The sequence below is a fragment of the Hemitrygon akajei genome, unplaced genomic scaffold, assembly GCF_048418815.1.
Source record: "Hemitrygon akajei unplaced genomic scaffold, sHemAka1.3 Scf000116, whole genome shotgun sequence".
Classification (NCBI taxonomy): domain Eukaryota; kingdom Metazoa; phylum Chordata; class Chondrichthyes; order Myliobatiformes; family Dasyatidae; genus Hemitrygon; species Hemitrygon akajei.
In genome coordinates this window covers 1,247,952-1,275,904 of record NW_027332002.1, presented here as the reverse complement: position 1 = coordinate 1,275,904, position 27,953 = coordinate 1,247,952, and the positions used below count along the sequence as shown (strand labels likewise).

The 27,953-nt window shown below is 44.6% G+C and overlaps 2 protein-coding genes across 2 annotated transcripts in view; both read right to left on the bottom strand.

Moving 5' to 3' along the window:
• Positions 1-27,953, bottom strand: part of LOC140723506 (uncharacterized) — a 321,455-nt gene that overhangs the window by 26,664 nt on the left and 266,838 nt on the right. The gene's annotated exons all lie outside the window — the stretch shown is intronic.
• On the bottom strand, positions 2,512-15,882 carry LOC140723512 (uncharacterized). Its single transcript, XM_073038078.1, has 5 exons — positions 15,858-15,882; positions 7,036-7,097; positions 5,454-5,789; positions 4,009-5,117; positions 2,512-2,949 (listed from the first exon to the last, which is right to left on the bottom strand). The coding sequence occupies exons 1-5, from the start codon at positions 15,880-15,882 to the stop codon at positions 2,868-2,870; spliced, it is 1,614 nt and encodes a 537-aa protein (XP_072894179.1). The 3' UTR covers positions 2,512-2,867.

Genomic DNA, 27,953 nt, shown 5'->3' with positions numbered 1-27,953 from the left:
ACAACTTGACAAGTGTGACAGGCTCTGCAAAAGGTCACAACATCTTTCCTCAAATTAGGCCAGTAAAGTTCGTTCATAATCCTTTTTACAGTTTAATTCACTCCAAAATGGCCACCTAAGGACATACTGTGGGGCGAAGTTAAAGTTTACAGGACTGAAAATTTAGGAACTACAAATTGGTGAACAATTGCCCATTTCTCACTCACAGGTGTAGCAGGTGGCATCCACTTCCTCATTAACACTCCATCCTTGGGATAATACCCGACTGGCACTTTCTTAATCTCATCATCAGAGAGAGCTGTTTCTTTTAAAGCTTCAATCTCAGGGTCTCGGTTCTGTTCTGCTATAAACTCCTTCCTAGACAGGGATAAGTCTTTCTCATCAGACTGTCTACATGAATCCTGTTGAAACAATGACGACAGAAAAGTCCCTGACAAGTCAGCATAATTTGAATCCCAATTTTGGCTATCACTGGTATCAGAATCATGCTGCACAGAACTGTCTGCGTCGGCAGACTTTTTAGCCATACTGTGAGTTACTGCGCAGGAAGGATAAATGTTAACATCCATCTGTGGGTCGTCAGTGGTTGGTTTAGTTGTCAACTGCACTACAGGAACAACTTTACCATCTGCCAGGTCATTCCCTAACAGCAAAGTAACATCTTCCACCAGTAAACTGGAGCACAATCTGATCTTAACAGGTCTGGAAACCAACCCTGACTGTAAAGGTACCTTGGGCAATGGCACAAAAACCACGCCGCCCCCAATACCTTTAATAAGATTTACCTCACCAGTGTCAGTCTCATCACCAAACTTTAGAACGCTGTCTCATATAAGTGACTGAGAAGCCTCAGCATCTTGAAGAATTTTCACTGGTACCTTCGTAGACCCTTCCTTTACTAATACAAACTCATCAGACATAAAATAATCAAATACCTTCTTAACTCGGTCAGACCTCTCAGTACTTAACTGAGTCTCAACAGAATGTTCAGAACCCTGTGGGGTTATAGGTGCTTCAACATACTGAACACAGGCATTTGGGACTGCCTCCTTTTTCTTTTTCTTCTTCAGGATAGAACAGTTAGCCATCATATGAGCAACTTCTTACAATAGTAACAAGTAAGACCTGAATATTTCTCCTTCAACTGCTTCCCTACATCCTTACTCGTGTCACTAGTCCCAGCTTTAATTTCTGGTTTACCCTAGTGATACCTGCTACTCTTTTTGGAAACTCTTATTCTGGGTAAATTTAACATTATGAGTTAAAGCGAACTCATCTGCTAATCTAGCAGACTCCTGCAATGTAGCAGCATCCTTTTCATCTAAATACGTCTTTATGTCATCAGGGACGCACCTTTTGAATTCTTCAATTACAACCAACTCTTTCAAGCTGTTAAAATCATCATTTATATTTTTATATCTGCACCAGCCAAAACACAAACTTCTCACAAGAAAATTCCATATAAGTCTGGTTCACAGATTTCCTTGAATTTCTAAACTTTTGCCTGTATGATTCTGGGACCAACTTGTAAGTTTGAGCATAACCTGTTTCACTATGTCATAATCAGCTGCTTCATCAACTGTCAAAGCAGAATAGGCTTGCTGAGCCTTCCCCTCAATTACACATTGTAAGAGAATAGGCCAACCCTTTTTTGGCCACTTTAAACTCCGAGCAACCATCTCAAAATGCTGAAAGTATTTATCAACCTCTGCCTCGTCAAGTGGAGGGTACCAATTTAACTTCCCGACTGTCCTCAAACTTATCACCAGAGTCTAACGCTAGACCCCTTTTCTGCAATCTCTCTATGTTTTCCAGCTCGAACACCCTCTGTCTTTCTGCTTCCTCCCTCTGTTTTTCTGCCTCTCTAGCCTCAAACTGCCTCTGCCTTTCCGCAGGCTCCATCTTTAATTTTTCTAACTTGTAATGGAGCTCAAGCTCACTAGGTTTACTTTCAGGAAACACCTCCAACTCCTCCACTTTAAACACACCTCAGATACATGATGTTCAGCTATAATCCTCTGCATCTGTGCCTTCCTGATTGTCAATTTCACCTTAGCAAGTTTAAACCTTTTCACAATACACAACAACATGATCCTTCTGGCGTCCTCTAATGCCTCAGAGGTTGGTGCTTCCAGACATTTATCAACATCCATTGCTGCTGATTTTGCACACACAAATAAATCAAAAGGGATTTCCCCAATGAAATCAATAATTAATTAATCAACACGCCCTCAAATTTGTTCATATCCCAGATGCAGGCCCCAATTTTGTTATGAACAAATATTTAGAAACTAAAGCTTTAGAAATTAACCAGCAACAATAGACTACTCCTGGAGCCTAGTTTTGATGTTAAAACCACTATCTTTATTAGTATTTACTTATAATAAAGTAAATTAAGCAAGATAAACAAAAGTTAACAGTTTTATGTGTATATATGTGTGTAAATTGTTACGTACCCCAAAACTGGGTCACTTACCAGCAAAGATAGAGAGGTCCGTTGAAGTCTGATGGTACTATTTTTAACAGTATTTATTGATAAAAATACACAAAAATAATCTCAATGCAAACATACAGATATATACGTCATCAATACTAAATCTAAAAGCGCGGGTATAATAATAATCAATAAGAAATAACTCTATCGTTGTGTAGGGGATAATGTATTGTCCGATGGAAATATAAAAGTCACTCAAGTTCATGCAGGCTGCAGCCTTTTGTTGGAGTCAAGAGAGACAGATGTTTTAAACTTGCCTGCTTTCCTTTTTATGATGTCGATCCTTCGAGAGTTCTGTTTTTGTAGTCGGTCCTTTAGCTAAGCCGTTCCGTGGAAAACTCGTCATCCGAGCAAGGATGGACACACATACAAGTCACCACCGGCAGTTGCTATTAAACGCTGTCACGGGATTTCTATCGTTTCTCCTGGTGCGTCTAAAGGGGTTGTTCCCCAGACCCTCTTTTATCCTTACTCACGGGGTCTCAGATGTCAATCAGGTTGGGATGATGCAATCTCTCAGCCAGCCCCCTCGGCTCATTCCCTGAGGGCTTCAAATAAATAGTACAGCACTCAATACACAATTCCGTCTCCAAGAGACAATGGCCATTTCCCGTGGCTTTGTATCGCTGAGGGGCCAGGACATTATCCAAACCCCCTGTGGATTCTGCGTGTCTTTCTCTCATTTCCTGACCTGAATTAATAGCGATCTTGCGATTCTCAAAAAGGTGGGGGCTACTTTGTACCCTTCAGCCCCTCAGAGTTGGGGCACAGGCGTAACAAAATATAACTCCCAAACTATTGAGCTCGGGGGAAACAAGGCTTAGAGTCTTGAGATGGTAAAGTATGGAAGTTCAGTTCATCCACGGAATAGGTGATGAGAGAGAGATATTTGTAATCCAGGGTAAATGTCGAGAGAAGGCAATTACGTCGATTTCCAAAGGTTCCATTGTGGTGAAACGAGAGAACAGTTGCTGTAGATTTTATGCTTCATCGTTTCAAATCCACATACGAATTATCACCGAAAGTGACTTGTCACAATGGGTATCGCCTTCAAGTGAATTATCACACCACACCCAGCCAAGCGTTAACACATAAGTAGTCTTCACAGGATACCCCAAATCCGATCCACACCTATGGATCAAATGAGGTGATAACCACACATTCGATGTATGGTGAATCAACACTTAACCCACCCTTGTGGGCATAGGAAAGCTCTAAACAGTGACCCTTGGCTACTAGTTCCCTGGTTTCGATCCTTCCATTTTTCCTCCTTCATCTCCATCTGACTCTGAGTGTCTGAGTCCTCGGTTAAAACTAAACAAGCTGTGAGCGATGTAAACAAGCTGCAAGCCCGACTGATTTGCCTTCTTAATCACTCGCTCTCTTAAAATGAATGTCCTCAGCAAGCAAAAGTAAGGAATTAATAAGAATGTGAACTGACTGGTGTGCCAGTAGTTGGGATGACTGGATGAATCCTTTCCAACATTCTGAGCAGGTGAATAGTTCAAAATGTGTGAACTGACTGGTGTTTCTGTAGGGTGGAGGACTGAGTGAATCCCTTCCCACAGACTGAGCAGGTGAACGGTTTCTCCCCAGTGTGAACTCGATGATGTACCTTCAGTTTAGATGACCGAGTGAATCCCTTCCCACAGACTGAGCAGGTGAACGGTTTCTCCCCAGTGTGAACTCGATGATGTACCTTCAGTTTAGATGACCGAGTGAATCCCTTTCCACAGACTGAGCAGGTGAACGCTTTCTCCTCAGTGTGAACTGACTGATGACTCAGCAGGTTGGATGACGAAGTGAATCCCTTTCCACAGACTGAGCAGGTGAACGGTTTCTCCCCAGTGTGAACTCGCTGATGTTTCTGCAGGTTGGATGACGAAGTGAATCCCTTTCCACAGACTGAGCAGGTGAACAGTTTCTCCCCAGTGTGAACTCGCTGATGTTTCTGCAGGCTGGATGACTGAGTGAATCCCTTCCCACATTCTGAGCAGGTTAAAGGCTTCTCCCCAGTGTGAACTCGCTGGTGTCTCAGTAGGTTAGATGGCTGAGTGAATCCCTTCCCACATTCTGAGCAGGTGAATGGCTTCTCCCCAGTGTGAACTCGCTGGTGTCTCAGTAGGTTAGATGACTGAGTGAATCCCTTCCCACAGAATGAGCAGGTGAATGGTTTCTCCCCAGTGTGAACTCGCTGATGTACCTTCAGTTTAGATGATTCAGTGAATCCATTCCCACACACTGAGCAGGTGAACGGTTTCTCCCCGGTGTGAACTGACTGATGTCTCTGCAGGCTGGATGACAAAATGAATTTCTTCCCACACACTGAGCAGGTGAACGGTTTCTCCCCAGTGTGAACTGACTGATGTCCCTGCAGGCTGGATGAGTAAGTGAATCCCTTCCCACAGACTGAGCAGGTGAATGGTTTCTCCCCAGTGTGAACTCGCTGATGTACCTTCAGTTTAGATGATTCAGTGAATCCCTTCCCACAGACTGAGCAGGTGAACGGCTTCTCCCCAGTGTGAACTGACTGATGACTCAGCAGGTTGGATGACTGAGTGAATCCCTTCCCACACACTGAGCAGGTGAACGGTTTCTCCCCGGTGTGAACTGACTGATGTCTCTGCAGGTTGGATGACAAAGAGAATCCCTTCCCACAGACTGAGCAGGTGAACGGTTTCTCCTCAGTGTGAACTGACTGATGACTCAGCAGGTTGGATGACTGAGTGAATCCCTTCCCACAGACTGAGCAGGTGAACGGTTTCTCCCCGGTGTGAACTGACTGATGTCTCTGCAGGCTGGATGACAAAGTGAATCCCTTCCCACAGACTGAGCAGGTGAACGGTTTCTCCTCAGTGTGAACTGACTGATGTCTCTGCAGGCTGAATGACAAAGTGAATTTCTTCCCACAGACTGAGCAGGTGAACGGTTTCTCCCCAGTGTGAACTCGCTGATGTACCTTCAGTTTAGATGATTCAGTGAATCCCTTCCCACAGACTGAGCAGGTGAACGGTTTCTCCCCAGTGTGAACTCGCTGATGTACCTTCAGTTTAGATGATTCAGTGAATCCCTTCCCACAGACTGAGCAGGTGAACGGTTTCTCCCCGGTGTGAACTGACTGATGTCTCTGCAGGCTGGATGACAAAGTGAATTTCTTCCCACAGACTGAGCAGGTGAACGGTTTCTCCCCAGTGTGAACTCGCTGATGTACCTTCAGTTTAGATGATTCAGTGAATCCCTTCCCACAGACTGAGCAGGTGAACGGCTTCTCCCCAGTGTGAACATTCTGGTGTCTCTGTAGGGTGGATGAATCAGTGAATCTCTTCCCACATTCTGAGCAGGTGAATGGCTTCTCCCCAGTGTGAACTCGCTGGTGTGTCAGTAGGCTGGAAGAGTTGATGAATCTCTTCTCACAGACTGAGCGGTTGAACAGCTTCTTCCCAGTGTGAACTCGCTGGTGTGTCAGTAGGCTGGAAGAGTTGATGAATCCCTTCCCACAGTCCGAGCAGTTGAACAGCTTCTCCCCAGTGTGAACTCGCTGGTGTGTCAGTAGGCTGGAAGAGTTGATGAATCCCTTCCCACAGTCTGAGCAGGTGAACGGACGCTCCCCGGTGTGAATTCGCTGGTGAGCCATTAGGTCAAATGACCGAGTGAATCCCTTCCCACAGTCTGAGCAGATGAACGTCTTCTCCCCAGTGTGAACTCGCTGATGTACCTTCAGTTTAGATGATTCAGTGAATCCCTTCCCACAGACTGAGCAGGTGAACGGCTTCACCCCAGTGTGAACTTTCTGGTGTCTCTGCAGGGTGGATGACTGAGTGAATCCGATCCCACAGACTGAGCAGGTGAACGGCCTCTCTCCAGTGTGAACTCGCTGATGTATCTGTAGGTGGGATGACCAAGTGAATCCCTTCCCACAGTCTGAGCAGGTAAACGGCCACTCCCCGGTGTGAACATGCTGGTGTCTCAGTAGGTGAGATGACCGAGTGAATCCCTTCCCACAGACTGAGCAGGTGAACGGTTTCTCCCCAGTGTGAACTGACTGATGTCTCTGCAGGCTGGATGACAAAGTGAATTTCTTCCCACAGACTGAGCAGTGTGAACGGTTTCTCCCCAGTGTGAACTCGCTGATGTACCTTCAGTTTAGATGATTCAGTGAATCCCTTCCCACAGACTGAGCAGGTGAACGGTTTCTCCCCAGTGTGAACTCGCTGATGTACCTTCAGTTTAGATGATTCAGTGAATCCCTTCCCACAGACTGAGCAGGTGAACGGCTTCTCCCCAGTGTGAACTTTCTGGTGTCTCTGTAGGGTGGATGACCGAGTGAATCTCATCCCACAGTCCGAGCAAGTGAACGGCCGCACCCCGGTCTGAACTCGCTGGTGTGCCATCAGGTCAGATGACAGAGTGAATCCTTTCCCAGAAAATCAGCAGATGACCAGTTTCTGACTGGTGTGTCCACATGTGGGATGACAGACTAAGTGCTTTCTTACACACAGAACAGGTGAATGACCTTGCTCAGTGTGAACTTGCTGATGTACCTTCAGTTGAGATGACTGATTGAATCCATTCCCAATGTCTGAGCAGAAGAATGGGCTCTCCCCTGTGTAAAATGACGGGCGTGCCAGTTGGTCAAATGACTGAGTGAATCCTGCCCCGTAGTCTGATCAGGTAGGATGGTCGATTGAATCCCTTGCTTCACTTCTTAAATATCTAGACAGAGACAGGAAAACTGGTGTGCCATGTCTGAGCTTCCGGGAGACAAATTCCTTCTCGTTTTTAACCTGTAAAAAGATTTACAAAATCCATCAATGGGTGTAGGTCAACACTTCGGATGAGATTGCCAAGGTTTGAGTTGCCAAGGTTTGATCCAGCATCACACTGTTACAGTGAGGTTCCACCCAAGTTGCACAGAGAAATCATCTTCTAACTGGGCACAGTGCTGGTATCTGAAATAACCATCAATTCCCTGATGCTCTTCTTGTTTCTATAGGAATGGGGCATTTCTGTGGTCTCCAGTTTGTGCCTTGGCTCAGTTTGGCTCCCTCCATTGGTATTATTCCCTGTTCCTGCTGAGCTGCATGGGTGCCTGGCCACACAGTAACTGAAAAATTCTCACACAAATAGTCTTTCTTGACGTGCAGCTGGGATTTTCTTATATGTATTATTAACTTAAAGTGCCACAATTTTAATGCCTTATAAAAATTTCTTGCTGAGATGAATGGTTGGTCCGCACAGCTGTTAAAGGTTCTTGCAGAAAAGTACCAACAAAGAAACAGGCCCTTTGGGCTATCTAGCTTGTGCTAAACTATTTAAACTCCCCACTCCCACACCCCAACCATTCAGGTACCTACACAAAACTCCTTAAATGTTGAAATCCAGCTCGCATTCACCATTTGTGTTGGCTGCTCATTCCACACCCAGATGACCATCTGTGTGAAGAAGTTTCCCCTCATGTTCCCCTTAACATTTCACCTTTCACCCTTAACCCATGGCCTCTGGTTGTAGTTCCACACCATCTCCGTGGTAAAAGCCAACTTGCATTTTATCTATGCCCCTCTATCACAATCAAATCTCCCCTCAATCTTCTACATTCCAAGGAATAAAGTCCTAACCTGTTCAATCTTTCCTCGTAACCCAAGTCCTCCAGACCTGGCAAAATCCTTGTGAATTTTCTCTGAACTCTCGGAACCTCTTTTACAACTTTCATCTATCTACTGTTGTCAGTGCTTTGGTTCATGAAGGCCAATGGGCTGAAATCTTTCTTTCCGTCTCTACCTAACTGTGATACCACTTTTAGTGAATTACAGACTTGTATTCCCAGGTCCCTTTCCTCTACAACACTCCTCAGTGCCCAACCAGTCACTGTATAAGACCTACAGTGGTAGGTCCTACCAAAGTGCAACACCTCACACTTGTCTGAATTAAATTCCATTTTCCATTTCTCAAACCATTTTTCCAGCTGGTCCAGGTCGCACTGTAAGCCATGATAGTCTTCCTCGCTGTCCACTACACCCCAATCTTGGTGTCATCCACAAATTTACTGATCCAGTTAACCACACTATCATCCAGATTACTGATATAGAAGACAAACAACAACAGATCAAGCACTGATCCCTATGACACACAACTAGTCACAGGCCTCCAGTCAGAGAGGCAACCATCTGCTACCATACTCTGGCTTCTCCCAAAGCCAGTGTCTCGTCCAATTTACTATCTCATCTTGAATGCTGAGTGACTGAACCTTCTTGACCAACCTCCCATATGAGACTTTGTCAAGTGCCTTGCCGAAGTCCATGTAGACAACATCCACTGACTTGCCTTCATCCAATTTCCTGATAACTTCGAGAAACTCTATAAGATTGGTGAGCCATGAACTACCAAGCACAAAGCCATGTTGTCTATCCTTAATCAATTCACATCTATCCAAATACTTATATATCCATTTCCTGCACATAAGTTCCAATAACTTTCCCCCTACTGATGTCAAGCACACCAATGTACAATTTCTTAGTTTATTTTTAGAGCCTTTCTTGAACAGCGGAACAACATTCGTTGTCCTCCAATCCTCCAGTACCTCACCTGTCACTAAGGATGATTTAAATATCTGTGCTTGGGCCCCGACAACTTCTGCACTTGTCTTCCAAAGGGTCCGAGGGAACAATTTGTCAGGCCCTGGGGATTTATCCATGGCAATTTGCCTTCAGACGGCAAACACCTCCACCTCTGTAATCTGTACAGGGTCCATGAAGTTGATGCTGCTTTGCCTCACTTCTATAGACTCTGTGTCCACCTCCTGAGTAAATACGAATGCAGAAAAAATCTCCCCCATCTATTTTGTCTCCTCATACGGATTACCATTCTAATTTTGCAAAGGATTAATTTTTTCCCTTGAAATCTTTTTCCACTTAACATATCTGCAGAATCCATGAGGATTCTCCTTCACCTTGTCTGCTGGGGCAACCTCATGCCTTCTTTCATCAGTGTTCACTTGAATTTCCTGTATCTCATAAGTAGCCCATTTGTTCCTATCTGCCTGTATGCACCTCCTTTTTATTGATCTGGGAGATGAAAGCCAAAGGGGTGATAGAGCTGCATGGTGGGGGGTGGGGCATGGGGGGGGGTGGGTAAACTAAAGTTGCAGGGGGAATGACAGAACAGATAGAGGAGAGGTTGTGGAGACAGATGTTGTTCAGACCTCAGACAAGGTCAGGAATGAAAAACGTTGAGCATGTTGCAGTGAATATGCTGAGCCCTGTATATAACCATATAACAATCACAGCACGGAAACAGGCCATTCCGGCCCTCCTAGTCCGTGCCGAACTCTTAATCTCACCTAGTCCCACCTACCCGCACTCAGCCCATAACCCTCCACTCCTTTCCTGTCCATATACCTATCCAATTTTACCTTAAATGACACAACTGAACTGGCCTCTACTACTTCTACAGGAAGCTCATTCCACACAGCTATCACTCTCTGAGTAAAGAAATACCCCCTCGTGTTTCCCTTAAACTTTTGCCCCCTAACTCTCAAATCATGTCCTCTCGTTTGAATCTCCCCAACTCTCAATGGAAACAGCCTATTCACGTCAACTCTATCTATCCCTCTCAACATTTTAAATACCTCGATCAAATCCCCCCTCAACCTTCTACGCTCCAATGAATAGAGACCTAACTTGTTCAACCTTTCTCTGCAACTTAAGTGCTGAAACCCAGGTAACATCCTAGTAAATCGTCTCTGCACTCTCTCTAATTTATTGATATCTTTCCTATAATTCGGTGACCAGAACTGTACACAATATTCCAAATTTGGCCTTACCAATGCCTTGTACAATTTTAACATTACATCCCAACTTCTGTACTCAATGCTCTGATTTATAAAGGCCAGCTTTCCAAAAGCCTTCTTCACCACCCTATCTACATGAGACTCCACCTTCAGGGAACTATGCACTGTTATTCCTAGATCTCTCTGTTCCACTGCATCCCTCAATGCCCTACCATTTACCCTGTATGTTCTATTTGGATTATTCCTGCCAAAATGTAGAACCTCACACTTCTCAGCATTAAACTCCATCTGCCAACGTTCAGCCCATTCTTCTAACCGGCATAAATCTCCCTGCAAGCTTCGAAAACCCACCTCATTATCCACAACACCTCCTACCTTAGTATCATCAGCATACTTACTAATCCAATTTACCACTCCATCATCCAGATCATTTATGTATATTACAAACAACATTGGGTCCAAAACAGATCCCTGAGGTATCCCGCTAGTCACCGGTCTCCATCCCGATAAACAATTATCCACCACTACTCTCTGGCATCTCCCATCTAGCCACTGTTGAATCCATTTTATTACTCCAGCATTAATACCTAACGTCTGAACCTTCTTAACTAACCTTCCATGTGGAACTTTGTCAAAGGCCTTGCTGATGTCCATTTAGACTACATCCACTGCCTTACCCTCGTCAACATTCCTCGTAACTTCTTCAAAAAATTCAATAAGGTTTGTCAAACATGACCTTCCACGCACAAATCCATGCTGGCTACTCCTAATCAGATCCGGTCTATCCAGATAATTATAAATACTATATCTAAGAATACTTTCCGTTAATTTACCCGCCACTGATGTCAAACCGACAGGTCTATAATTGCCAGGCTTACTTCTAGAACCGTTTTTAAACAATGGAACCACATGAGCAATACGCCAATCCTCCGGCACAATCCCTGTTTCTAATGACATCTGAAAGATCTCCGTCTATATGAGGTGTATGAGGTGTTGCTCCTCCAAACTGAGTTTGGCCTCCTCAAGGCCGTAGAGGAGGGGAAGAGAAATGGAGGAGGGAGGAGTGAGAGTGAAAAGGGAAGGGGTAGAGAGAGGGTGCAAAGAGAAAGGTAGAGGTAGAGAGAGAATGTGTTCTGAAAGAGAAATGGCGATAGAGGGGAGGAAGGAAAAGAAAGAGATTTGAAACAGGAAAGAGAGAGTGAGGTGGGACAGAGGAGTGAGGGGGAGGAGGTAGAGATAACGAGTGAGACGTAGAGGTAGTGAGTGAGAGGGTTTGGGAAATGTAGAGTACAAAGGAGGATGACCGGAAATGGAGCGGGAAGTCGGGGGAGAGAGATGAATAGATGAAAGGAGAGAAGGGGTGTGAGGAGAAACAAGAACGTGTTCACTCTCTCCAAGAGTTTTAGCTTCTGTTTAGCAGAACTCTTCAAATTCACGTTCACGGCTCCCTGAGAGTGGAGTCACAAGCAGAGAGGGAGGTAAAAATGACGCTCGGCACGATGGCCTTCATCGGCCAGGGCCGTGAGTACAGGGGACGGGAGCTGGCAGTTGCTCAAGAACTTGGAAAACTGCCTTTGCGTTTGGTCGCAATACTACAGGAAAATGCCATCGATCTGTAAAGTTTGCAGGGGGAGATATGCGAAGATCTTTCCGCCAATCGAGGGACTGAGTAAGGTCGGGCAGGTTGTGACAACATTCGTTAGAGCGTAGGGGTGACCATACAGATGTGTAAAAAAACATGAGAGGGGCAGCTAAGGTCACGTCAACAGTCTTCTTCCCCAGGATTAAAGACACAAGAACCGGAGCGTAAAGGTTTAGGTGAGAGGGTGAATAAATTTAATAGCGGAACGAGCTGCCAGAGGAAGTGCTTGAGAGAAGAAAAGGGCGGTCAGGAGTGTGGCCAGAAAAAGAGGGAGGAATACTGGAGGGATAGAGTCGGTGATAGAGGAAGCACTGCAGGAGAGGGGAAACTCCATGGGACAGGGAGATGGTGGATCAAATGAAGATGGGAGGACAACAGGAGAAGTAGAGGCGAAGAAGGAGAGTGCGCTGCTGGAATGAAGATAGGAAGTGCTCAGGATTGTTGAGGGAGCACCACGAAAGAATTAGCGACGCGTTAGAAAGGAAGGTCGGCGGCAATTGGCATCGCCCGACAGGTGGAGGCGAGAAGGAGGGGACGAGGCGCCTTGGGAGGGGTGGATTGCGCAAGAAGGCGACACACCTCAGATTTCTGGAGTTGTGCAATAGCCGATGTACCGGAAGAGGCGAAGGTTGAGCGAGTTCGAGTTTATGGCGTGAGTGCAGACCAAACTGCAGATGATATTCGCAATTTGTTTGGCAATTGTGCAAGAGTAAGAGGGAAACGAGTGAGGAAGGAGAGAGGGAGAGAGAGAGAGAGAGAGAGAGAGAGAGAGAGAGAGAGAGAGAGAGAGAGAGAGAGAGAGAGAGAGAGAGAGAGAGACAGACAGACAGACAGACAGACAGAGAGAGAGAGAGAGAGAGAGAGAGAGAGAGAGAGAGAGAGAGAGAGAGAGAGAGAGAGAGAGAGAGAGAGAGTAAGAGAGTTGACAGGCCTCGCTGGCCTCGGGTGAGTGAGGGAACCGGAGTCGCTTAGTTAGCTACCCTGTTGGTTACTTATATTCCCATCTGTGCTGGTGTGTCTGTCTGTCATTCTGCATGTATCCCTTTCCGTTTGTGTATCTCCCTCTCTCTGTGTATCTCTCTCTGTCTGCCTGTCTCTGTGTGCCACTCTCCGTGTCTCTGTCTGTTTCTGTCCGTATGTCTGTGTAGGTGTGTATATGTTTCTGTCTGTTTATTACTCCATGTCTGACTGTCTCTGTTTATTTCTCTCTCCCTTCCTGCCAATCACTGTTTTGTTTTCCAGAAGCGTGTAATTCTATCCCTTACAAATATTTTCCCGCAATTGAGCTGCCATTGATGAAAGTACATTGAGCTCTAACTACGTGACTTACTTGAACTTTCCCTTCTGAAACATAAGACCAACGCTGTCCATTTTGAAAAGTATAATAGCACTTATAACAGGGTAGGTTGGATTTTAAAGAAGGCTTAAGTGATAGATACTGGACTATGTGGGTTGTCCTATGAGGCAACCTCTGTGATCTTTTCTTGCTTTCATACATATAGAACTTTTTCAAAATGAAATAGTTCCTTACCGTTGTGTTAGATGAATATATGGCAGACACGACAGATTATGTACATGGTGTATTGTGTACATGGCAGAATGTACACCTGGCGGATTGTACACATTATATTTTGTACATGACAGGTCGCATGCATGACAGAGTGTATACATGACATATACATGACAGATTTTGTACATGACGGATTTTATACATGACAGGTTCTATACATGTCGATTGAGCATACAAGAACCCATGGAGTCTTTACAGGGATGCGGAGAATGTGACTTCTGTTCCGGTGTGGGGGTGGGGGGGTATCGGGTAGGAACTGAAACTGGGCACCAACAGTTGAAGACAGATGAGATTAATTTTTCTCCCTCGCTTAGAGTCAAGTACGGCATTTGAATGACCGTCCTCCACATTCAGGAAAGAAACAGAGTCTCTTTATCCTGCAGTGTAATGGAGTGAGATGTTACAGGTGAGAATCACAGACAGATCTGCGTTGGTCAGTGAGTGCGTGATGTGAATGTTATTAAATCTCCCATCGGCAACCTCTGGCTGACAAAACACATCCAGTGAATTTAATGTTAAAGGGGTTTTCATCTTCAGTAAAGAGAAACAGTTCAGTTATTTGTACAATAAAGGTGATAGCGGGGAAACACACTGACAGGAGTAACGTCAGTAAAGCCATTAGTCATGAAATTTATCTGATTGATAAGGTTATTTATTTCCAGTAAGTGAACACTAATCTGATGCCGAAATATATTCTTATCTTGCTGCACTCTATTGGACGTGGTTATCTCCAGTTTGTAATTTCCACACAGTTGCTGCCTTGTTCATTATTGTAATGGCCCCATTGTGGACAAATATTTAAGTTTACTTTATAAAGTTGTTGACTCTGAGACCGGGTCACAGTTAATTCTTTCGAAAGGGAATGTCCAGTGTTCAAAAGAAAAGATTGTTATAAAATCATAACTTTTCACCTGAGTTCACATGGCCCGTCCTGCTACTGTGCCTTCCCTATAAGCCCACAGCGATTTCTGCCCTCAGCTGTCACTGGAGTTTATAGTCTGACAGTAAATTGGTCACAAAGTAAACAATAAATTAATGCAATGACACCAACCGATCTGAACCAGGATGCGGGTTGCGGTTGCTCCCTGGACCAGATCGATTTGTCGTGAGATACAGTATGTAATCTTTGTCACCGTCTTCCGAGGTACAGAATTAGGCCTGGATCGAACAGCACATCAGAACCATTGGCTCGAATGAGTTTTTGTGTCGTTTAGTTCCTGCGCTGTGAAGCAGGGTGTGGAGTTACGTGCTGACGAGCGTGGTATCCAGGTTTATGTATGTGTTGTCAAGTGAACATTACTCTGATTGTGTTCACTTATTGTTTGGACGCACGAAATTCCAGTAATCGGATTCGCTGGTACAGAATCAGGAGCTCAGCACAGAGTAAACACAGAGACTGCACTGGGTGGGTAACGTTATGATTTATTAATACGCCCACGTGATGGCAAGATTTCTAGTGTTTCTACCATTTCAATACTGTATTTAATATTTTGTGACTTTGCGATTCTGCCTGATTTTTCTGCATGAGTGAGTGTGCTCTTTTAGCAAAGACAACAAGTATCTGTCAGATATATTTAAAACAAAACTTTCCGAGATAAATCTCATTGGCTGTTGATAACAAATGTCTGTGTGCACTGTATTGCGCTCGTCCTGTACCTAATGATACGGCCACTGATTTTATGTCCTTGGTCTTCTACTACCGTAGCCCGACCAGTTCAATGGTCGACATGTTACACGTCCAGTGACGCCTCTCTGCACAGTGCAGTGGTAGGGTGATTATTTGAGTTACTGTCGTTTTCCTGGCAGATTGAATCAGTCCCGCCTTTCTCCACCGATCTCTCTCGTTAACAAGGCGTGTTTGCTCTCAGAATTGGCGCTACCTGTTTTTTTTTTTCCCGCGCATCATTCTCCGTAAGCTGAGACTGTTGAACGCGACTGTTCAACAGTTCCTGCGATTTTCAAACTGCACCGTCTAGCACCAGCAAGTATTCCACTCTCAAAGTCACTGAGGTCACATTTGATCTCCTTTCTGATGTTTGTTGGAGACAGAACGTGCCACAGGAGGCGGAGAGACCCGCGGATAAAGCTGTGGGTTTAGTTAACGATTATCACCAGGAGCTGACGGAATATTAACCAGTGTGTGTTCATTGCTTACAGAACATGTAACACAGCCTTACTTTGACAGGGTGGTAACAGAACCTGGAGCCGCGGTACAAGGTAAGAAGCAGTCTATACTGAAATATAAACATCACAAAACAGTTAGCCACTTTGAGGAACAAGAATGGGATTGATAACGTATTCTGTTGAACAACAATAGAACTGTAGCGAATCGCTTTTAAGTGAATTAATAATTCCCTTAATCTACTTGCATGCATCGACTTGCCGTGCATGTCCCGCGGGAAACCGGGGCAGCTGATAGTGCTATTGGAACCTCCGCACTTTCAACCCAGCTCCGAATCATCTGCAAAGGTTCGGTTGATGCGAGCTTCCTGCATCTCGGAACTTGTCTCCGGCCAGGAGGTTGATCCGTCGACACCCGGGGCTTTACTGAAACCAGACCGAGGGAACCGAGGATTCGCTTTGCTTATTCCTTCACTGGCAGTATCGAAACTATCTGTCCACCCTAGACGGCATTTCGGTTGCCGGTCAAAAGTATGGTACTACCCACACTGGAGATTACAGCTGGAGCGGGGGTGGTCGAGGGGAAGGTGGTGTAAAGAGTTGATGGCTTCATTATATAGTCGGTTGGTGAGACCTGTTGTGGATCACCGTCTGTAGTGTTGTTTCCCTTCTGTCAGATGTGAGTGGGTAGGTGGGAAATCAGCAGAAGGTTTAACAGACAGATACCTGCCCGGGTGAGTTTTTCTATGAGGAATCCGTTGGGATTTTGACTTCTGGGGAGACCTACTTGTACGCTTTAATTTTTTTTTTAAATAACAATGTACTTGATTGTATCCACTGTAATTTAGTAAAATGGGTGGGAACTTCGATGAGACATAAAGTATCCCGCGGAGTCTGACAGGGACGTGGACAAAATAGTTCCTCCTGTTGTGTGAGGAACTGAAACCACGCACTGTCAGTTGAAGACCTTTGAGATGCTTCTTCTCCCTCTGTGGGTCTTGTGTGTCATGGGAATGACCGTCCGCAATATTCAGGAGAAGGGGAGTCATTCCATTAATATTGTAATCCTGCAGTGTTGTGGTCCTTGATACATAAATAAGTGAGAGGCAGGATTGATGAGCCGAGATCACAGTCAGATCTGCGTTGGTCACAGTGAATGCGGGATGACAATGTAATTAAATCTCCTATCAGCAACATCTGGCTGACAAAAACACATCCAGTGAATTTAATGTTAAAAGGGTTTTCATCACTCAGTATGGAGAAACAGCTCCGATATCTGTAATGTAAATGCAAGGGCGGGGAAACACATCAGCGGGAGGAAAGAAAAAAGACCTATTCGTCATATTTTTATCTGATTGATATTTTTATTTTGTTACGTATTCAGGCAACAATAAATATAGATGAGTTAGGCAAGGGTTTTCATAACAAATAACACCTTTATTAAACACTGAAAACCAACCCCCCAAAAGTAAGCAAACATTAGCTCAACTGGAATTCAGCTGCTGTGCGGCAGACACAGTTCTTAATAGCGCTGCAGTTCAAACAGTTCTTAAAGCGGTATTGAAAAAAACAGTTCTTTAAAGCGGTATGCCGAAAGTAAACAGTTCTTTAAAGCGGTATGCCGAAAGTTCAAAAGCTCACAGTCCTTTTAAAAGGAGAGTCTTTTTAAAGCGATTTAAATTCTCTTCCACGTCGTTGTCCTTCGATTCCTCGGCGTCGAACTTTCCCACGAAGAATTTTATAAAATATAACGGCTTAAAGGTACTGTCCTTCCTTCCACACTATTCTCAAATCCTTTCTGGTCAAACCCAGGGATTAACAGCAAGAATAGTCAACGAAATCCCTCCGAATGAGGATCAAATAAGGTCGTAACCAATCCACCGCCGAAAATCGATTCTCCTCGAGTTTTATCTTCCAAACTTTTATCTTCACTCTCCAGAGCAAAGAAACTGCTGGTGATGACCTTTTAAACTTTAGGCATTATATAAAACTTCATTTTACAACTAAACTGCGTCATCACATTAAATCACGCAGGGACATGAAGTCATCTTGGCAAATCCCGCCACGAACTGCCCCACCTGACAGGGTGGGTCTTCCTTTTATACCCTGTAAAAAAAACCTGTTACATGACCTCTACTGGCGGGAAAATGACATCACTCCACCATCACAAGACCATTACCTCAATCCAGTATAACTTCAACCTCAGTCACGTGACAAGGGTACCACTGTCACGTGTCACGGGTACGTAACAATTTATTTCCAGTAAGTGAACACTGATGTGAATGGGGAAATATATTCTTATCTTTCTGTATTTTGTAGGGCGTTGCTGCCTTGCCCGTTATATTGTAATGACCCCATTGTGGACAAATACTGAATTTTGCTCCTGAAGCGGTCCGACACTGATATCAGTGCAGCTGCAGGCAGATGTGGCGAAAGCGACTGTCCAATGTTCAAAAGAAAAAAAAGTATTCCCAGCCAGTTGACTTTGCCCGTCCTGCTAGTGTGTCTCTCCAATAAACCCGTATCGAAATTTGCCCTCAGCTGTCACTGACCTTTTCTGTCTGAGACTGAATTGGTCCAGAACTAAACAATAAATTAATTGATGAGACCATCCGAAAGGAAACCAAACTGGAGGGGGACTAACATTTTTGCGGGTAAGTTTGCTAGTGCTGCTCCGGAGGGTTTAAACTAGATTTGCAGGGGAGTGTTAGAGCAGATAGTGAGGTGGAGGAGATTAAAGGTCATGCGAGAACTGCAAGTATAGTGCATGGAGTAAAGCCAAATCTAACATATAGAGAGGCTTTGAGGAAAGAGAAGCAGAATCACGGGAGTAAAGGTGGTAAGGTAGATGGGCTAAAGTGTGTGTACTTCAAAGCAAGAAGCATCAGGAACAAAGGTGATGAACTGAGAGCTTGGATACATACATGGAATTATGATGTAGTAGCCATTACAGAGACTTGGCTGGCACCAGGGCAGGAATGGAGTCTCAATATTCCTGGATTTCCGTTTTTAAAAGGGATACAGAAGTGTGGCGGGGGGGGGGGAGCGACACTATTACCGCTAAAGACAGGGTGGGTAATGTAGCAGGATCCTTTTTTTTACTCAGTATGGGTAGAAGTCAGGAACAGGAAGGGAGCAGTTACTCTACTGGGAGTATTCTATAGGCCCCCCCCTGGTAGCAGCAGAGATACAGAGGAGCAGATTGAGAGGCAGATTTTTGAAAGGTGCGAAAATAAAAGGGTTGTTATCGTGGTTGACTTTAACTTCCCTGATTTTGGTTGGTATCTGATTAGGCCGACAGGGGGAATGCCATATTAATTCCAGTGTCAGGTAAAAAACTGGGTCAGGTCACAGATCTCGCAGTGGGTGAGCATCTGGGGGACAGTGACCACCGCTCCCTGGCCTTTAACATTATCATGGAAATGGATAGAATCAGAGAGGACAGGAATATTTTCAACTGGCGAAGGGCAAATTATAAGGATATAAGGCTAGAACTTCGTGTGTGAATTGGGATCATATTTTTGCAGGGAAATGTACTATGGACATATGGTCGATGTTGAGGGATCTTTTGCAGGATGTTAGGGATAAATTTCTCCCAGTTAGGAAGACAAAAAATGGAAGGGTAAAAGATCCAAGAGTGACAAGTGAGATGGAGAATCTAGTCAGGTTGAAGAAGGCAGCATACATGAGGTTTAGGAATCAAGGATCAGATGGGTCCATTGAGGAATATAGGGTAGCAAGAAAGGACCCTAAGATTGGGCTGAGGGGAGCAAGAAGGGGGCATGAGAAGACCGTGGCGAGTAGGGTAAAGGAAAACCCCAAGTCATTCTTCAATTATTTGAAAAACATAAGGATGACTCGAGTGAAGATAGGACCGATTAGAGATAAAGGTGGGAAGATGTGCCTGGAGGCTGTGGAAGTGAGGGAGGTCCTCAGTGAAAACTTCTCTTGGGTATTCACCAACGAGAGGGAACTTGATGACGGTGAGGACAATATGAGTGATGTTGATGTTCTGAAGCATGTTGACATTAAGGGAGAAGAGGTGCTGGAGTTGTTAAAGTACATTAGGACGGATAAGTCCCCGGGGACTGAAGGGATATTCCCCAGTCTGCTCCGCCAGGCAAGGGGATAGATTGCTGAGCCTCTGGCCAGGAACTCTATATCCTCGTTGTCCACGGGAATGGTACCAAATGATTGGAGGGAGGCAAGTGTTGTTCCCTTGTTCAAAATAGTTAGTAGGGATAGTATGGGTAATTATAGACTAACGAGCCTTACGTCTGTGGTGGGAAAGCTGTTGGAAAAGATACTTAAATATATGATCTATGGTCATTTAGAGAATCGTGTTCTGATCAGAGACAGTCAGCATAGCTTTGTGAAGGGCAAATCTTGTCTAACAAGCCTGATAGATTTCTTTGAGGAGGTGACTAGGCATATGGATGAGAGTAATGCAGTGGATGTGATCTATATGGCATTTGACAAGATTCCACACGGTAGGCTTATTCAGAAGGTCAGAAAGCATGGGATCCCGGGAAGAATGGCCAGGTGGATTCAAAATTGCCTTGCCTGCAGAAAGCACGGTGTCGCGGTGGAGGCAACGCATTCGGATTAGAGGGTTGTGATTAGTGATGTCCCATAAGGATCGGTTCTGGGACCTCTACTTTTCGTGATTTTTATTAACGACCTGGATGTGGGGTGGAAGTGTAGGTTGGCAAGTGTGCAGACGACACAAATTTGGTGGTGTTGTGGATAATGTAGAACATTGTCGAAGATTGCAGAGAGACTATTATAGGATGCAGAAGTGGGCTGAGAAGTGGCAGATGGAATTCAACCCGGAAAAGTGGGACATGGTATACTTTGGAAGGAGAAACCAAGGCAGAGTTCAAAGTAAATGAAAGGATACTGGGAGGTGTGGAAGAGCAGAGGGATCTGGGGATACATGTCCACAGATTCCTGTAAGTTGCCTCACAGGTAGATCGGGTAGTTAAGAAAGCTTATGGGTGTTAGCTTTCATAAGTGTTGTTTAAGAGTCACGGGGTAGTGATGAAGCTCTATAAAAGTCTGGTTAGGCCACACTTGGAGTACTATGTCCAGTTCTGGTCGCCTCATTATAGGAAGGATGTGGAAGCATTGGAAAGGGTACAGAGGAGATTTACCAGCATGCTCATGATTTTACCTTCTTCTACTACCCATAGTGCTTTCCCCATACATTCCTTGCCTATCCCCTCCCCCACCCCTTGTTCTTTCATCTGATTGGTTTTTCCCCTGGCACCTAATTGGGCCACTGCCCCTCCTTCTTCAGTCCTGACAAAGGGTCTCGTCCCGAAACGTTGACTGCTCGTTTCAACGGATGCTGCCCGACCTGCTGAGTTCATACAGCTTGTTTGTACGTGTTGATTTGACAACAGCATCTGAAGTGTACTTTGTGTATACCAGGATGTTGCCTGGTTTAGAGAGTACGCATTATGATCAGAGATTAAGGGGAGCTAGGGCTTTACTCTCTGGAGAGAAGGAGGATGCGAGGAGACATGATAGAGCCGTACAAAATATAAAGAGGAATAGATAAAGTGGACAGCTAGCGCCTATTCCCCAGGGCACCACTGCTTAATACAAAAGGACATGGCTTTAAAGTAAGGGGTGGGAAGTTCAAAGGGTATACTATAAGAATGCTTTTTTCTCAGTGCGTGGAATGCACTGCCTGAGTCAATGGTGGAGGTAGATACACTAGTGAAGTTTAAGAGACTACTGGACAGGTATATGGAGGAATTTAAGGTGGAGGGTTATATGGGAGGCAGGGTTTAAGGGACGGCACGACATTGTGGGCCGAAGGGTCTGTATTGTGCTGTATTGTTCTATGTTCAACAGGAATTGGAAGGAGATACTGTACGTAATTTTTGTCACAGTGCACTAAAGTATAATCGTAAGCCGGCACCGAACAACAAAATACAGCCATTTGCCTGACTGAGTTTTTGTGTCCTTCATTTCAAGCACTGGGAAGCGGGGTGTAGAGTTAAAATCCTGATTAGTGTGAGGTGCAGGTCCTCAACTGAAAGTTCCGTAGGGTGTGTTCACTTACTGTTTGTACCCAGAGAATTCAGTGCTCAGATTCACTGGAAACAAATCCGGCAATTGTTTTTTTTTTTGCCCTGTATATTTTTGTGTTACTTTTATCAAAGACAGAGTGCATCTTAAACAAGGCTATATAAAAATAAAACTTAAAACTAAATCTCACTGGTTGTTTATAAAACATATCAATGGGCACTGTACGGTGCACGTCCTGCACCTAATACTGCGGCCACTGATTGTACCTCCGTCGTTTTCTACATCGGTAGCCCGTCCATTTCAATGTTCGACATGTTACACGTCTAGTGACGCCTTTCTGCACAACGCAGTTGAAGCGTGCTTATTTGAGTTACTGTCGTCATCCCGGGAGATTGAAACAATTCGCTTTTCTCATTCGATCTCTCTCATTAACAAGGCGTTTTTGCTCTCAGAACTGCCGCTTACTGATCTTTTTCCGCGCCATTCTCCGCAAAACTGGAACAGTGGAACGTGACAATCCCAGGAATCAGCAGTTACTGCGATTTTGATCATGCATCGTCTGGCACCAACAAACATTCCAATCCCAAAATCATCGGGATCACATTTCATCTCCATTGTTATGTTTCTTGGAGACCGATCGTACCCTGTAGGAAGGACCTGGATACGGGGAAAGCCGCTGATAAATCGTAGAGACCGTTTTGCTGAACACCTACGCTCTGTCTGCCAGATAAAGCAGGATTTCCCAGTGGCCACACATTTTAATTCCATGTCCCATTCCCATTCTGATATGTCTATCCATGGCCTCCTCTACTGTCAAGATGAAGCCACAGTCAGGTTGGAGGAACAACAACTTATATACCGTCTGGGTAGCCTCCAACCTGATGGCATGAACATCCTCCCACTCTTACCCCATCCCTGACTTATTTATTTCCCCATCCCCTTGTTTTCTCTCTCTGCTCATCACTGTGCCTGTTCTCCATCTCCCTCTGGTGCTCCCCTCCCTCTTTCTTTCCCCCTAGGCTTCCGTCCCATGATCTGTTCCCTTCTCCAGCTCTGTATCCCTTTTGCCAATCACCTTTCCAGCACTTGGCTTCATCACTCCCCCTCCGATCTTCTCCTATCATTTTAGATCTCCCCCTCCTCCTTCCACTTTCGTATCTCTTACTATCTCTTTTTTCAGTTAGTCCTGACGAAGGGTCTCGGCCCGAAATGTCGATTGTACTTCTTCATATACATGCTGCCTGGCCTGCTGCGTTCCACCAGCATTTTGTGTGTGCTGCTGATAAAGCTGTGGGTTTAGTTAATGATTATCACCAGGAGCTGAGTGAACATTAACCAGGGTTTGGCCATTTACTTACAGAGCACGTAACACAGCCTTACTGGGACAGGTTGCTAACAGAATCTGGAGCCGCAGTAAAAGGTAAGAAGATGTTTATACTGAAATATAAACATCACAAAGACAGTCAGCCAATTATATGAGAATGAGAACTTAATAGGTTGTTCAACAATTGAACTGTAGCAAACCGCTTTTGAAAGAATCACTAATTCCCTTCAGCTGATTGCATCCATCGACTTCCTCTGCAGTTCCCGTAGGTAACTGATGCAGTTGATAGTGTTATTGGAAACGCCGCACTTTCAGCCCAGCTCCGTATCAACAGCAAAGGCTCGAGAGGCGCGAGGTTTCCGTATCTGGGAACTGTCCCAGGGCTACTGCTTGTTGTAACAGGAGGCCGGTCCGTCCACAGTCGGGGCTTTGCTGATTCCTGACTGAGAGAACTGAGGAGTCGCTTTGTCAACAGTCGCACTGTTGGGAACGACACTCTCTACCGACACTATCTGTTGTTGGCAGTATCGATACGATCTGTCCATCCTTGACGGCATCTCGGTTGGTCAAAAATATGGAACTGCCCACACTGGAGATTACAGCCGGGGCGGTGGTCGTTGGGATTGGTGGTGCAAACACCCCGCAGTGAAGTTTATAGATTGGGGGAGGGGGTGTGGGGTGGGATGTAAAGGTGGGATGGTTCCATTATATAGCCTGTTGGAGAGACCTGTTGTGGATCACCGTCTGCAGTGTTGATTCCCTTCTGGTGGAAGTGAAGAGGTAGGTGAGATATTTAAGTAAGTTTTAACAGAGAGAGATCTGCACGTTGTGAGTTGTCCTGTAAGGAAACGTTTGAGATCTTGGCTTTTTTCAGTGATAGAGAAGAGTTCGATATTACCTAACTTAACACGGTTGTGTATATATTACAGTGTTTTTTTTTAAATAACAAATTTCCTGATTGTATCCGTTGTAGTTTGGTAAAATCAGAGGGATCTTAAATTATCCTGCGCCGTCTCGACAGGGACGTGGAAAAAATAGTTCCTCTTGCGGGAGGAACTGAAACCATGCACCGCCAGTTGAAGACAGTTGAGATGACTTTTCTCTCTCTCTCTCTCTCTCTCTCTCTCTCTCTCTCTCTCTCTCTCTCTCTCTCTGTCTGTCTCACTCTCTCTCTCTCTCTCTCTCTCTCTCTCTCTCTCTCTCTCTCTCTCTCTCACTCTCTCTCTGATGCCTCATTGGAATGGCCTCCTCGGTATTCAAGAGAAGCAGATTATTACAACTAATTCTGTAATCTCTGTAGTGTAATGGTCCTTGAAGGACGTGAGTGAGATGTTACAGGTGACAAGCAGGATTAAGTCATTGAGATCACAGACAGAGCTAGATGGGTCACAGTAAATTCAACATGTGAATTTTATTAAATCTCCAATCAGCATCCTGTGGCGGACAAAACACAACCGCTGAATTTAATGTTAAAGGGATTTTCATCACACAGCAAAGGGAATCATCTCAGGTTAAGTATGTGTGATAGCGAGGAAACGCACCACTGGGAGGAAAATAAACAGACCCATTAGCCACAATTTTATCTGATTGATCAACTTACTTATTTCCAGTAAGTGAACACTAATTTGAAGGTGAAATATATTCTTATCTTGTTTTACTCTTTAGGGCGTGGTTATCTTCAGATTATAATCTCGACACAGTTGCTGCTTTGCCCATTATTGTAATAGCCCCATTGTGGACAAATATTGAAGTTTGCTTTATAAAAGGGCTGAGTCAGAGTTCAGTGCAGCTGGAGCACAGTTAAATCTGCCTAAATGGAATATCCGGTGTTCAGAAGAAAAGTTTATTCCAAATCATAACTTTTCACCAGACTTCACATTGCTCTTCCTGCTGCTGTGTTTTTCTACTACACCCGCAGCGATCTTTGCCCTCAGCTGTCACTACGGTTTTTGGACTGAAAAATAAATTGGTTCCAAAGTAAACTCTATTTAGATGCCAATAAAGAGAAAATCTGCAGATGTTGCAGATCCAAGTAACAAACAAAAAATGCTGGAGGAACTCAGAAACCAGGCAGCATCTACGGAAATGAGTACCATCCACATTGTGAGCGGAGACACTTCAGCACGTCTGCAGGAAAAAAAAAGATGAGGGGTCAGAGGCAGAAGTTGGGGGCGGGGGCTGGGTGTGAAGGAGGAAGCAGAAAGTGATAGGTGAAACCGGCAGGGGGCTGGATGAAGTAAAGAGCCGGGAAATTGATTAGTACAGGGTTGGAGAAGGGGGAATCTAATATTAATGCCATGTGCAGAAGTTCGCTGATGACACGGCCATAGTGGGGTGTGTCAGGAATGGACAGGAGAAGGAGTATAGGAAACTAATACAGGACTTTGTGATATGGTGCAACTCCATCTACCTGCGTCTCAATATCACCAAGACCAAGGAGATGGTGGTGGACTTTAGGAGATCTAGGCCTCATATGGAGCCAGTGATCATTAATGGAGAATGTGTGGAGCAGGTTAAGACCTACAAGTATCTGGGAGTACAGTTAGACTAGACGCTAGACTGGACTGCCAACACAGATGCCTTGTGCAGGAAGGCACTGAGTCGACTGTACTTCCTAAGAAGGTTGGCGTCATTCAATGTATGTAGTGAGATGCTGAAGAAGAGGGACGCCTCAAGTCTTAATAAGCTGGTAAGGAAGGCGGGCTCTGTCGTGGGCAAAGTACTGGAGAGTTTAACATCGGTAGCTGAGCGAAGGGCGCTGAGTAGGCTACGGTCAATTATGGATAACTCTGAACATCCTCTACATAGCACCATCCAGAGACAGAGAAGCAGTTTCAGCGACAGGTTACTATCGATGCAATGCTCCTCAGACAGGATGAAGAGGTCAATACTCCCCAATGCCATTAGGCTTTACAATTCAACCGCCAGGACTTAAGAACTTTTTAAAAGCTATTATTAATGCTTTTTGAGATAGTGATTTAGATGCATATCATATTTTTTACTGAGTTAAGTATTGTATGTTATTAGTTTTGCTACAACAAGTGTATGGGACATTGGAAAAAAGTTGAATTTCCCCATGGGGATGAATAAAGTATCTATCTATCTATCTATCTATCTATCTATCTATCTATCTATCTATCTATCTATCTATCTATCTATCTATCTATCTATCTATCTATCTATCTATCTATCTATCTATCTATCTAATAGGAGAGGGCAGAAGGCAAAAGAAAAGTGGGGAGGAGCACTCGAGGCAGGCAATGGGCGGGTAAGGAAATAAGGCGAGAGAGGAAAAAGGGTATGGGGAATGCTGAAGGGTGGGCGCCTTAGCGGAAGTTTGAGAAACCCATGTTCATGCCATCAGGTTTGAGGCTACCCAGACGGAATATAAGGTGATGCTCCTCCAATATGGGTGTGGCCTCACCACATGTCGGAATGGGAATGGGAAGTCGAATTAAAATAGCTAGTTACTGCGAAATTCCACTTTTTCAGGCGGACGGAGTGTAGGTAATCAGCAGTCCTACTGAAGGGTCTCGGCCCGAAATATCCAGTTTTCCGGGAGAATATCCGGGAGAAAGATTGCCTTAAACTAAGACATGATATCATTCCCTCCCAGATGAATCTAAAATACCCTTTATCGCTTGGTGAATATTAGTAGCTTTCTTCCAAAATGTTGGTTAACATTTCCTCCCTCAAGGCACATCTCAAGAACACCGGTTGAGAATCAACAGACTGCACAGTTTTCCATGGATGCTGCCTGGTCTACTGAGTTCCTCCAGCATTCTGTGCTTGTTTTAATGAATTAATGGCGCTGATAGCAACTGAACAGGACACGGGATGCGGGTCGCGGTTGCTCCCTGGAACAGATCGAACTGTGGAGAGGTCCAGGATGTAATCTTTGTCACCGTGTACTGAGGTACAACAGTAAGCCTGGACCGAAGAGCATATTATAACCATTTACATGAAAAGGTTTCTCTGTTGTTTAGTTCATACGCTGTGGAGCAGGGTGTGGAGCTACCAGCTGCTTAGGGTGAAGTCAAGGATTATATGTGTGTTATCAACTGAATTTTGCCCACACTGTGTTCACTTACTGTTTGGAGACACAAAACTTATGTTTTCAGATTCTCTAGTAACACCGTCAGGAGCTCAGCACAAAGTAAGGACATAGACTGCACTAGGTGCGCACCATTTTGGTGCTTTAACACGCCCCCTCGTCATGACAGGATTTCCAGACTTTCTACCTGTCCAATATTGTCCTTAAAATAGTATGGCTTTAAGGATATGCATGCTTTTATTTTCTCTGTGTCAGTACCTTTATAGGAAACCGGCATGCTTCTAGCAGTGATATTTAAAATTAAACTTCTTGCAGTGAATCTCATTGGGTTTTGATTCAAATTACAAAGTCTGCACTCAGTGGGCACTTTATTATATATCCCCTGTACCTAATAAAGTATCCTCTGAGAGTACCTTAATTTCTTCTGCCTCCGTAGCCCATCCTGTTCATTGATCGAAATGCTACGTGTTCAGTGATGCTTTTCTGAACACTAATATTGTAACATGTGTTTGTTAGAGTTACTGTCGCCTACCCGGCAAATTAACATAGAAACATAGAAAACCTACAGCACAATCCAGGTCCTTCGGCCCGCAAAGTTGTGCCTAACACGTCCCTACCTTAGAACCTACTAGGCTACCCATAGCCTTCTATTTTTCTAAGCACCAAGTATCTGTTCAAAAGTCTCGTAAAAGACCCAATCGTATCGGTCTCCTCCACCGTTGACGGCAGCCCATTCCAAGCACTCACTACTCTCTGGGTAAAAAACTTACCCCTAACATCTACTCTGTACATACTCTCGAGGACCTTAAACCCCTGTTATCTTGCGGCAATCATTTCAGCCCTGGGAAAAAAAAACATGCTGGTCTGGCATGTTTAACAGTTAAGGAAATATTAAATTTTATAAACTTTCATGGAACGGTTAT

Excerpts from the sequence above, each read along its gene's own strand:
- LOC140723512 (XM_073038078.1), bottom strand. The coding sequence starts at position 15,882 with ATGCACGGCAAGTCGATGCATGCAA. Across the intron at positions 7,098-15,857 it reads CGGCAAGTCGATGCATGCAA|GGGAGAGCCCATTCTTCTGC; the intron begins GTAGATTAAGGG and ends CATTTTACACAG. Across the intron at positions 5,118-5,453 it reads CTGAATCATCTAAACTGAAG|AGACATCAGTCAGTTCACAC; the intron begins GTACATCAGCGA and ends TCCAACCTGCAG.